Genomic DNA, 13532 nt, shown 5'->3' with positions numbered 1-13532 from the left:
TTGTGTACTCCGTGGAGAGGACCCGTTCCTTATGTAGATATAAACAGCTCATTCTAAGGGAACAAAATGATTCTTATTATCAGGTGATTATACACTAATGAAGACATAGTCTGCTCTGATTGGTCAGCTGTCCCACTGTTTTGATTGGTCAACCAAACCAAACTGTTCAGACTCCGCTACAGCTCTGCTCTAACTAGCTTGGTTTGAGGTGTGCCAAACTAGCCGCTAGGCAGGTATTATACAAAGGTGTTAATTGGTGACATCACTACGTTACGAAAAAAAGGCGGGACTTCAAGCCAGGCGTTTCAGGCAGTTCGGGAGCGGTGTTTCTGTGGGGGAGAGTAACTCCCTTTGGCGTGGACTTTGGACTTCGTAACTTTGTAGACCTTTTAAATGCACAAAAAAACACGTACTAAAGGAAAGAGAAAAAGTACAAAAGCATAATAGGTCCTCTTTAATACAATAGAAAAAAATCACTGGGAGTCCCTGTTAATGAGAGAGATAATAAACTACTGAGCCCTTTATTATTTAGCCAAATAGGAAACGTCAGCTATGTAACTGGATATGAGTGTTTGAAAATACAACAATGAATAGTGGTTTCTCTTGTATATTCTGCCCATTGTTGATGTGTTTACACTGCTGCTGGTGCTGGGTATCCTCTGGCTATCTTATTATTTGAATGAACTCGCTTGCCAGGAGGGAAATGGAGGGAAGAGCGACGCCTGCTTTGATTTGTTGTTTTCATTCATATAGCTGAATAGAGGGCAGCTGTAGATCAGAAAATACACACAGAGACAACAGTGGGAATTGTTACACAGTGGTTTTGTTTGGACTTTGTATTGTATATCCATCTCCATGCCAGAACACTTTGAATTCATTCTAATGATAATGTAGCTGATGTGAGTGAGTGTGATTAAGCTGGTGTGAGCCAAAGTCATCTCTTAGAAAAATCTGTCCCATTTATTTTGGAAGCGGAGCCTCCAATAGAAGACAAGGTTATGTTTCTTATTCACAGCTGAGGTTAAGAGGGACTGTGACAGCTAGCTGGATGCAGTCTGCAGGTGGTGTTGATTTTGTATCTGCCGATGGCAGTGAATAGAAAAATAAACACCAAAGCAAGCCTCTACACAAATCCTTATTTTGACCTTTGGTTTTTGCTCACAAGCTCGCAGACTGCGGATAGAAGTGGCTCAAATGAGGTTTCTTTGCAGGATGCCTAACCTTGCTCTTTGTAACGGAGTGAGGACTTTGGAATGGAGCCACTGCTTTTTCCTCATTGAGAGGAGCCAGCTGGTTCGGGCACCTGACCCGGTGCCTCCTTTATTTTTAGGTGTGCTCTGCGTGGCGAACTGAAGGGAGAGCCTGAGGTAAATGTAACACACGCTGGAGAGATGAATAGTTTCTGAAAAAAATCACGACTTCCATTATTAAACCAATTTGAAAACAGTAATAACAAACAGCTCACACAGGCTACATGTCAAATTTATTTTTTAATTCATGTGCCAGTTTTTTATCTATAAAGATGATTTTTTCTCATTTGTTATGAATATTTAATATTTACTGATGCCTTTTCATCTGTACAATGTACCTAGAATAATAAAAAAAATACTCTATTATTCATAGCCTCTGCCCATTTGCACTACAGTCATGCAGACAGGGCCAGAGCAGCGCAGACTGTGAACTCCCATCTAAACTCTACTATTCCCCGTTTGGCTCGGCAGTCTGGATCTTTCTGGCTGCACTTTTGTAGCAAGTTAATTAAGTAAGACAGATGCAAATTACATTTGACTTAAAGTGCGATTTGGCCTGGGTTTAGCCTACAACATTAGAATAATAAGACAGAGATGGCACATGTATCACAGCAAAATACTGCTAAGAGGAGGTGGGACCAATTCATTGTTTTGCAAGTCACATATAAGTCAAATCTTTGCACTCAAGTCCCAAGTATTAAACTTTGAGTTTCGAGTCCTAAACTTTGACTTTCAAGTCCTAAAGAAGTCATAATGCGCTCTTCACCAAATGCAATTCCATTTTAACAACAGAGTAACATGGCGCTCAGTAACGTAATGTTAGTTCTTCATGGTTTTCTCTTGATTGGATGCTGTCGGATTGGTTCGAACAAAGCTGATCTGGTGAATCAAGTGTAAGATGATCAAATGCAAGTCCCAATTCACCAAAAATAAAGAGTCCAGAGTTCAACAAAAAACACAATTTTTCAGGGATTCAGCAATACATAACAAAAGATAGAAATTACATTTGTTCAGTTCAGTTTTTCCTCCCACGAGTAAATCCTCTCCCCAAACAAATAAAGGATCTCTGTTCAGTTTGTTCAGTTATTTCCCCTCTTCCTAAACAAATCAATAAGGATCTCTGTAAAAGTAAATAAACCGGGTACAGAGTAGCATGTTCCTGCTGTAGAGGAGGCTGCAGTTTCAGTACCACATGTCTGGGGCCCTAGTTTTTCACGAAGCCTACTGTCTACAGTGTAAATGCTTGTTTAATACTCGATGTTTTACCATTTTAATTAAGTTTAAATAATCTTACCAATGAAACTGTGCTGCCCCCCTGTTTACCTCCACAATACATGTTATTTCCACTCGGTTATCTTGCATCTCTCTCTCTCTCAGGAGTCGTTGAGACCTTTAGCAGCTCTGTCATCATCCGCTGTACAAACAGTTTGCAAAGGTTAAGTTACGTAACCAACGCAACGTTCTTTTCTTTCCTAAACCTATAACAAACTAATTTTGTTACCTTAACCAAAATTGTTTCCATGGTGGTGGCATACGTAATGTGGTCGTGGTTATTACACGTAGGCTTTTTCTGTGAGATCATGTTGCAGCGGACCAAAAGCAGTATTTAGGTCTTAGAAATATGGTCCTGAAATTTGCAGCCTCCTCTACTGCAGGAACATAATATTGCCGGCACCAGGTAGTTGATCGTCTTCGTGCAGACACTTTTAAAATACCATGCTTTTTGATCTTTGGGCTTGGGGGAAGGTATCAAGTAGGGCTGTCAAAGTTAACGCAATAATAACGCATTAACGCAAATTCGTTTTAAAGCCACTAATTTCTTTTACACATTCACACAATCGATCTTTCGGAGGATGAAGCGGGCTCATTTCTAAAGCTAGCGTGAAGATACTGGCATCATATGAAACTAGAAAACCTAATGAATCCATTGGTACCAACCGTGTCATACTAGCTTGTCGCGCAGGAGGCTGAATAATGCTCAAAACTAATGCTAAATTTTGGCGAGGAAAAAATGTCATGGCCATTTTCAAAGGGGTCCCTTGACCTTTGACCTCAAGATAGGTGAATGAAAATGGGTTCTATGGCTACCCACGAGTCTCCCCTTTACAGACATGCCCACTGTATGATAATCATATGCAGTTTTGGGCAAGTCATAGCCAAGTCAGCACACTGACACACTGACAGCTGTTGGGCTTGAGTTTGTCATGTTATGATTTGAGCATATGTTTTATACTAAATGCAGTACCCGTGAGGGTTTCTGGACAATATTTGTCATTGTTTTGTGTTAATTGATTTCAAATAATAAATACATACATACATTTGCATAAAGCAAGCATATTTTTCCACTCCCACGAGTATAAAATACTTGACAAATTTCCAATTTAAGGTACATTTTGAACCGGTAAAAAAATGTGTGATTAATTTGCGATCCACACCTCTGCTGCTAAGTAAAGCAAATGCAGAAAGGACCGATACCTCTCTAACTGCATAATGGCTACTTACTCATTTCAAGTGGTTTGTTTTAATGGAATGAGTTCCTGAATGCAACGTTGCGTGTCACCATGTTAGGGTTGTCTCTAGGGTAGGGAGACTTTTTTTGAGGCATTTATTGAAACGGGATCAGATTTGTCTGACTGGTTAGGCAGTCTGTTATAGCCAAAATGCTTTCTGTGGCAGCCAGCTCTCATCTTTAAGCACAGCAGTTTTGACGACAGAATAATAAATAAATAATGAATGTAAAATTTCCCATTTTCAGTGGTTGTTACATACTGAAAAACACTACGCATGGGGTCTTTCCCACTGTGCACCAAATGCTTCATTAGTGCCAGGATGGTTTTAGAAGACAATGCCTAATAGTCCAAGACAAAGAGAGCCAGTGAGAGACTCTATAGACAAATGCCTCGAAAAGGTCAAGAAGCAAATCTAGACAAAGGACATGTATTCAAGGCAGAGCCTTTAGCTTCCGTGTCAATACTGTAATTATTGAAACAAAAGCACTATTATGGAGGCCTTATGGGAAATTAGGATGGAGTTTGCTTTCAAAATGAGACTGAGCACATTCTCCTTTTGATGATACGCTCCCCCGCCCCCAGCAAGGTCTTTAGGAAGAGAGAATCCTAAAAAAGAGACATAATGTGACGGTGGACAGTTTAATAGTCTGCATCACTGGCAGGAAGCGGAGTTGAAGGGCACATGCTTGTTATTTCATTTCTCCACTGATCCCATTTATTAAACACTGTAATTGATTTATCAATCTTTTTCTCCACCTAACTCAAATAATGTAATAAAAGCATGTTGTGGCTCTTCCTGAGGGACATAAGTCTGAAAGACTAAATGTAATATATCTAGAATGTGGACAAAACGGATGAAGTAGGTTGAACGTGTGTATGCTGTCTTCTCTGTGAGCATCGGCCTTGTATAATGTACCGTATACAGTATGTCGCTGTGAGGACGTTTCCTTGAATCCCCTTGAGAGGAAAGCGGTTAGAAGCATTAAGGCTTTATCTCCACAACCTTGACAAAATGATTGAAATGTGGTGTCATAGAAAAAAAGATAACATCTCAGACTTAGCCGCGTGGAGACTCGCAATGCGACGCGCTCTCGGAAGTCAATTCAGCACCCTTAACAGGTTTTCCTTCCATAAACAACACATAAAACCCCTCTCTTTCTCTCTCCCTCTCTCTGTTGGTCTCTCGACCTCCCCCCGCATAGGCGGCCATGCAAATGCATGAACTGTTTCGCCATAATTAGCTCATTCATTTTCCTCCATGATGATGACTTGTATGCTGTAAGATAACTTCAGGGGAGTCTTATTTGTGTAATCGTGTAAGGAGTCGCTGCGACTCCTCAACTCTGCACTCTCCAGCACAGATGTCTCCGAGCGGAGAGAAACATTCACCAGCAACTCCAAACAAAACACTCACCCTATTAGCGGCAATAATTGAAACTCAATTCCGCTTCCCAATCAAACGCTCCGAGCTAATTTCCCGGCAGATAATCACGGCGTTTTAGTCATTATCAGTTGGTTGGGTGGGCGGTTAACGCTAAATCCTGAAACGGTAAACCATAAAGACGTTTACACGGAATTAAAGATGTAGTCGTTGGCGAATAGGATATGAAGCATAATATGAATGCACGTCTGTTTCTGTGTGTTTGTCAATGCCCTCACTCAAATTCCCAATGCAGCGGCTCTCTCTGTTTGACCGGGTCTGACCTTCCAGTGGGACAAAAACACTATTGATCTGCTGTCCACAGACTCTATTATAGTCGCTAAGCTGTTTGTTTGTAAATGTCCTCGGGAGTAAGTGACGAAGCTGATGTGCTATCAATTCTAAACTTTTCGTCTCGGCTCATTCTGCTGCCCTTGTCTAATCCCATAATGCATCTGCTTACACTGCCCTATACGAAGGCAGAGAGCATTAACAATAAGAACAGTAAAGTTGAGAAAAACAACATTTAGATTAGATTGGACTGTTGTCAGGTCATTAAATAGGAGTTATCGTCACTATAAGCACCATAAATCTGGGTCAGTAGGTGCCTACTACACCCAATAGTAGGTTTTATCATCTATTTACATGGTAAATCACTGAAGGAACACGACTGCGACCTCTAGCGAGTGTAGTAATTATGACCGGAGCAGAAGCGGAAGTCAGTCACTATATGGGGTGGAGGTCGGGGGCGACGGATGGGAAACAAAACACAGGGTCTTTCGCCCAGGAGGCAGGGTTTGCAACGCATGTCAAACCAACAACATACAGTTGTCTTTGTGTTCACAAGCGTTAAGTTTCGCTTTCACTTCTGAAATGAAGTTATTTTAAGCCAAAACACAATGTTTTTCCCGAAACTGAAACCAAAACAAAGTTGTAGTTGTGTTGCCTAAGCCTAAAAAAGGCATTTTATTTTTGTTCAAAACTAGGGCTGTCAAAGCTAACGTTATAATAATGCGTTAACTGCAAATTCATTTTAATGCCACTAATTTCTTTAACGCATTAACGGAACTTGCAATTTTTAGGTTGTCGCTAGAGAGAAGATACTGCATCATATGAAACTAGAAAAAACTTAAGGATTCCATTGTTACCAACCATGTCATACTAAACGCTCCAAACTTACACTAAGTTTTGTCGAGGAAAAACTGGCATGGCCATTTTCAAAGGTTTCCCTTGACCTCTGACCTCAAGATGTGTGAATGAAAATGGGTTCTATGGGTACCCACGAGTCTCCCCTTTACAGACATGCCCACTTTATGATAATCCCATGCAGTTTGGAGCAAGTCATCAAGTCAGCACACTGACACACTGACAGCTGTTGTTGCCTGTTGGGCTTGAGTTTGCCATGTTATGATTTGAGCATATTTGTTATGCTCAAATCAGGCAGTAGAGGGTTTCTGGATTTGTCATTGTTTTGTGTTGTTAATTAATTTCCTGTAATAAATATAAACATTTGCATAAAGCAAGCATATTTGCCCACTCCCATGTTGATAAGAGTACTTATACTAGACAAATCTCTCTTTAAGGTACATTTTGAACAGATAAAAAATTTATGATTTATTTGCAATTAATCACAATTAACTATGGACAATCATGCGATTAATTGTGATTAAATATTTTAATCAATTTAGAGCCCTATTTAAGTTTTGCTTTCACTTTTACAACGTACAGTAGTAGGCCCCTAATGACCCACATCTATGGTGCTTATAGCGACTGATGACGCCTATTTAATGGACTGATAACAGTCAAAGCAACTTTTTTATTACAGTTAGCCAAACTGTTCAGATATGGTGTTATACCTTAATTCTATGTCTTTTTAGAAAATCTAGATATTGCACTCTGACTTTGTTGGCAGGTACAGATCCCTACACACTCCTCTAAAGATGTACAGATGGTGCAGAAGTTCACACAGATAATCCCATTCCAGGCCATGTTCTGCTAAAAACTTGCAATATCCTCGCATTAGATCCTACGGAGTTAATTGATTTAGTTAGTAACGGGTGGGGGGGCTCCCTGAACGATTGAATGAAATGAAGACCAGTGAAGTGGGTTATTGAGCTATAAAATGAAGCGATCCCAGACTCCTACCATATTTTTTCCTGACAGCTCTCTTGGACGGCACCTTCTAAAGGAGGGAGATTGGCAGAAAAGCCATCCATCCCTAAACACAGCCATCACTTCCCCATAATTACCCAGGAAGAATCAAATTAGCTCCTGACAAGATAATTCACTTACTGCCTTCATCTGCCTCGGACTGCTCGCCCCCGCAGATAAGTCGGCTAAATGCTCGAGCTTTTGATAAGAATTTATAGTCAAAGACAGAACAATTTACTGAGAAGCCCATCTTTCTCTGTGTGTGTGTGTGGTATGTGTGTTCACATGTGCTTTTAAACGTAGCCTGCATGTGTGTGATGGCCTTTTAACGTCGATCGTGCACACATAAGAGAGACAGAATTGATTAGCGACAAGACAAGTAGAGACCTCTATGCTCTGTGTTTGACTGACACATCATCATCATCGGAGCTGTTTCCCACAGAACTGAAAAGAGGGAGGAAGTCCAGTTGGAATCCATTTGACAACCATTATGCGCAAGCTTCGAAATGAACAGTGTTGCCTTGTCACATCGTGACAGGTCGTACTCTAAAATCACACGGGCGTGTTCACGGCTGTCTCCACAGTTCATAATAATGTGGCTTTATCTTTCCATCAAGGTAAACATCTCTGGCAAGGCAATATTGTCTTATCTATTACCCATTAAGGTATTTAAAGTGGCAGTAGGCAGGAAGATTTTGGCATTGGGAAAAAATCATCGGGTTTTGAGAGATAACTAGACCTCTGCACCTCCTCATGGCTCTATTTTCAGGCTTTAAAAAATCAATAGAGACAGCTGTTAATCACTCGCGAACTCCGATCAAACGGTCAAACTAGGCAGCGCTGATCACATCTGAATCAATATTCTGTTACTGTAATGCCTATTTCTCGCCTCAAATGTTTTCAGAAACATCTTGTAGTGTACTGTTTAGCAGTAAAATGAGAAAGTTTGCTACGGCTGGTCGGCGGTACTTGGTATTTCCTCAGCTGATCTCAACATGACTGCCGGGTCACAAGCTTTCTCATTTTACAGCACCGGAGGACACAGAGGCACATGATTTTTTTTCAGATTACTTGTTTCATGTACTACTATGTCAGTATATAGTGACCGTTTTATAAAAAAAAAACTTTTTGGTCATCATATTTGCTTCAATCTTGCCTACTGCTGCTTTAACACTCAAGCTCTGCATATAAGATCTGATATTTTAACCGTAAAGACACTCCTTCGATTTAATTGCTTGACAGTTATAATTCAGAAAACGGTATATTTGTGTCTAAAGGACTAAACAAAACTGTATTTTAGTGCGTTTTTCATGCATTTCTTCCCCCAAATACTGCTTTCCAAACTACAGCTTAAACAAGGCTGTTTAATGCGTTATCGTCACACCTGTAATTTGGTTCACGTTCACTCCTCAAGTTCAAAGGCTGTCTCTCTTCGTAGTATTTCCTGGAGTTTACAGATAGAGCCTTGAAAGTGATTTATATACTCTTATCCCTAAAGTCGGCTATTATTGGCCTTGAGTTATTGATGAATTGCCCAGTAAAAAAGTGCCCTTGCATTGGCAGTAAGAGGGTCCTTTTTTATGTGTGATAGGCCTTCATCCTTTGGTGATGAGTCATAGAGCCGAGCATGTGTGCTCGCATGTATACAGATTCATAAGGATGTATGCGTGGGAGGATGCACCTGTTTTAGACCTCTACAGACAGATGCTTATCCTTCAACAGCATGTGTTACAGACCACAGCTTTGTAGGCGTCTGCATGGAATGCATGTGTTCATAAGTGTGTATGTGGGTGTGTGTGTGTGTGTGTGACCTCACCCCCTGTGAGAAGTAAAACGCTGCGATCCCCAGAGGCCAGAAACAGCAGAGCATGGAGAAGATGGCCAAGCCGAGGTGGTCTCGTGGAGGGACGACTATGAAGTTGTCCTCGCTCTCGCTGTCACTGGAGCAGTCCGTCTGCACAGAGAACAACAACTTGGGTCAAAACACACACACGTTTTGTGCCATGTACATGTACAAATGTTATCAGAAGGCAATATGAGGGGGGGATGCCATCCCCGTTGTTCAAAATGATCAAAATGCATCCCTCTTTGTTAACCTGCCAGCCCTCCTCACCATCCACTAGTAGCTGAGAGAGTGCAAGGGCAGAGGGGTTGTTTCGTTGTCCAGTCTGCCTGACTCATTGATCCTTTATCTGACCGAGGTTTGTGCAACTTAGTAGATTCTGCACCGCGTTCCGGTTGCGCCTTGGCCACCGGAGCTGATCATTTATGCGTAAATGAACATTCTTGACCATTTTTACCGCTATTACCTTATCACCTTTATATTTCCTTGAATAGGTAAACCGGGCATTTCGAAGGGATATATGTTTGATAACTCACAACTTTGCTTTATGCATGTGTTATTGAAAACATAAACACATGTTAAATACTTTATAAATGAGACCTAATAAATGCATTCAGATAGAGTTAACAGACCCTCATTTTTTCCTCTCATCAGTAAAACAAACAGAATGTATGCTAACCTTTCACATTATATTCAATGTTATAAGGAGGCTACAATTATCAGAACAATACAAACATCCAGGCTCCCTTATGTAGCTAGACAATGCTTGTAATTCCGCCAGAAGTGGCTGGGTATTGATTGAGAAAAAAAGATTGATTCATTGTTTATGTATTTAAATGTGATGTGTATTGATTTGCTAACAAATTGCACACCGCATGTTACAATTCATGAGTGGTGATGTAGCAGTAAACAAACAGGTGGGTCCAGATAACTCTGACATTCATACAACTATCTTAAAGGTCCAGTGTGTAGGATCTGGCGGTATGCAGTGGTGAGGTGAGGAGATTGCAACCAACTGAAGTCTCTCCCGTGTGCCAAGCGTGTTGAGAGCTGCGGTGGCCGACGCGAAAAACGTCTCTAGAGCCAGCTGTTGTAAGAGTAGCTTAGGTCATTTGGAGAAGAGCCAGTGCATAGAGTGTATTTGTATGTGGGAAGCGAGTGGTGAAGCAAGAGAGAGAGAGCGGCGGCGACGGATCAATCAGGTGATTATACACTAAAGAAAACATACTTATTAATATTATATTCCATTTCTGCACAATAGATCCCCCTAAATGTTACACACTGATCCTTTAAAGAAGTAGTTCACTCATGTCACGTTAGGGCTTCAGCCAGCAGTCTGTTAGCTTAAATTAGCTTGGCATAAAGACTGAAACAAGGGGTAACGGCTGTTCAAAGGAGACAAAATCCACCTATAAGCATCTCTAAAGCTAATTAATTAACATTATATTCATATGTTGTTTGTTTAGTCCTTACAAAAGTGTGGAAACGACACGTTTTGGTATCACAGGGAGGTTATGTGCGGAAGTGGCAACCTGAAATTGTTTGGCACACGACACATAATCCCCTGTAAAGACGTTTTTTTTTTTTTTAAATCCTGTTTTTTATGTGGATTAAATAACATGATACATGTTAATTAGTAAGCTTTAGAAGTGCTGATTTGGTTACCGTTGGACAGAGCCTGGCTAGCTGTGTCATAGCCCCACAATATTTGCGGCACCCCTTCGGGCCAATCAGAATAAGTAAACAAGTTGTAGCGCCCTCTTTCAACATCTCAACGTGGTCAGTGCATCCACTTCCTGTGAAGTTTTGAAAAGGTTTGATCATCGGTGATGTAGATGTGCAGACAGACTTCCGATTTCACTGTAACAGATGAAAGAAAAAGTTTCCCTTTATGTGTGCACAGGTAGAGGTGATTTTTAAGTCGACTGGGAGGAAAAAGAATCTGCATTCACTGAAAAAGAACAAAGCCATTTGTGTAATGGGAAACAAAACATAGACGAGCCTCTGCATGCCGGATCATTTCCTTCCGCGTAATGTCACTGCTCGTATTCATGGACTTTTTGTGATGGCCCATTAGTTTCTCATTAGTTTTGAGATATGCAGATTCCTACATTTCGGCATCTAAACAACAGATGGCATTGAAAAAAAAAGCCACGGTTGAAAGTACACTTCATTTCAAATGTGAAATAGTTATGAATCAAACACACCTCCTCCCTAAAGCTTTATGAAACTATTTCACGCTCCACGCAACATTCCTCACATGAAACTGAAATGCCTTCAGAGAAAGAGAATAGACGCTCGTACATCTGCATACTGTTGAGGGGGTTCTCAGTCCTCCTTATTCACAGCAGAAAATATCAGTTACAATTTCAAAGTTTGTTTTTTATGACCACAATTGGCCAAACAACCTTTAACGTACACATAAAGTGTATTTTTTTCCCCCACAACAAAGGAAAAACTAAGAATAGAGATTTATTTTCCACGGTGCCTGTAATGAAAAGAAATTGCAGATTGAGGCCACGGTTTCTATACGAGCCATTAAGCTGCATCCTTCACACATCATCCTGTTTGAAGGATGATCCAGCATGAGGGTGGAACACGGGAAATGAATGAAAGAAATCAAGGCCAACAATATACTGTTGTGTCAAAGAAATTGAGTTCAATATGAAGCTGAATATTTCAATCAGAGATGGGGGAAATGGTGGGGACGTGCAGTCAAATCATCCCGTTTAAGATGGCAATCTGACAAAGGAAATGCTTGTCCTTTATTGTCATTGAGTAATCTGACATGTTGTCGCTATGTAATCCTTATTTTTGTAAGTATTTTCAGTGGGTTTATATTTCTTAATCCCTGCATGTGTTTTTTTGTGGTTGTGGTGTACCTAATGAATTTGTTTTTTAATTTCAAACATTAAGATTACAGTGTTTCCCCCTCGACCACAGATTATCTGACTTTTAGTCCCTGGAACTACTTTCAGGGGACTAAAAGGTTCCTTTAGCTCATTGTTGTCTGCATTTCCACCGCGGTCTAAAGATCTGCAAAGATTAGGCAAATTAATCCGTTGACGTACAGTATGAAAAAGCAACATGACATGTGACGAAGGCTGCTGGTGGTCGCAGCAGTAAACACGCTCTGCAGCCTGCAGTTCAGTCTGCCCGCCTGGGTTCATCTAAAAAACATGCTGGAAAAAACACGTTAGGTTCTGTCTCACTGCGACGACATTTACTGCTGCATAGTATTTACTGATGCACTTTGAATGTAATGAATGAAATACAGCCGAGGAAAATGAAACTAAGAGCCTCTGTCTCCACAGTAAATCATCTGTTGAGTGTTATTTATTTGTGCTTTAGGACGTTAACGCCGTGAAACATCAGAAAATAACTTTTCTTTCTCTCATTCACAGCACCGCCGCGCTATGTCTCTCTCCTTTTTTAAATGCCTAACTTTACTTTTTATGGTATTAAACAAAAAGAAATGCTCTCCCCTCGTCCTAAAATGGTCCTAAATCGATACTAGGGTACTTCCTTGTTTTATGAATGAAGCGGTACAGTTGAAGCAGCAGTGCTGTGTTTGACCAATCAGCGACGGTCATCCCTGCAAACTCTACCATGAAAGTTCTGGTACTCTCAGAAAGTACTACCCCCCGATCAGGGCCTTTTTTGGGGGGTAAAAACTAGGAAGTTAATTTAGACACTGGGTCCCTGCGGTCGATACACAATGAGTTCCTCTTAGTTCCGGGGGGAAAGTTCCTGCGGTGGAAACGGGGCTTTTGATACCTTAGATATAGAAGCCAAGCATCCTGAGCTGTAGTCTACCCTGATGTGTGCTTGCCTCAGGCCTGGACTGGGGTTGCCTGCGTCAATGTTGGATAGAGTTGTTGTTTTTTTTCTGTGGCAGGTGTTGTTGCTCTAAAAGACACTTTTGCCTGGCTTGCATCAGGCTCTTGACTCCCTTTTACTCCTGGATTTTCGGACTTCTTCAGGGTTAAGTGAATGCTTTAAAATCCCAGCAGCATATGAATTGTTTTTTTGGACATGTTATTCTTTAAAACCAGAGTGGACAGTTAAGAGGTGAAAGGAACGGAGGCACCAGGTCTTTTACTTCTACTTTTATTTTGTTAAATTTAAAGCTATATTTTAGGGTGAAAAAAAAACTAGAGCCAGATTAATACAAAGGTACATTTCTGTGGATGAATAATTTTAATGAACACACTACTCATTTTAAAAACATGTAAGCAAAAGTGCAGTGTAGTGGTGTTTGTATTAAAAGTCAAATTACTGTAACCGGGCGAGAGTGTTGGGAATTATTTTGCTTTGAGTGGTGGAACAATTTCCAATTAGTTTTAATAACGTGGCCC

General features: G+C 40.7%; 1 protein-coding gene across 2 annotated transcripts in view; it reads right to left on the bottom strand.

Annotated features, from left to right (window-relative positions):
• The window catches only part of syndig1l (synapse differentiation inducing 1-like), a 44195-nt gene that overhangs the window by 4346 nt on the left and 26317 nt on the right, over positions 1-13532 (bottom strand). For both annotated transcript variants that reach the window (XM_037751384.1, XM_037751383.1), the window contains one exon: positions 9148-9285. In XM_037751384.1, coding sequence (XP_037607312.1) covers positions 9148-9285 — 138 coding nt within the window. The remainder of the gene's footprint in view (positions 1-9147; positions 9286-13532) is intronic.

The sequence above is a fragment of the Sebastes umbrosus genome, chromosome 18 (genome assembly GCF_015220745.1).
Source record: "Sebastes umbrosus isolate fSebUmb1 chromosome 18, fSebUmb1.pri, whole genome shotgun sequence".
In the NCBI taxonomy this organism is placed as follows: domain Eukaryota; kingdom Metazoa; phylum Chordata; class Actinopteri; order Perciformes; family Sebastidae; genus Sebastes; species Sebastes umbrosus.
The sequence above is the reverse complement of the archived record's forward strand: the minus strand, read 5'-3'. Positions and strand labels throughout refer to the sequence as shown.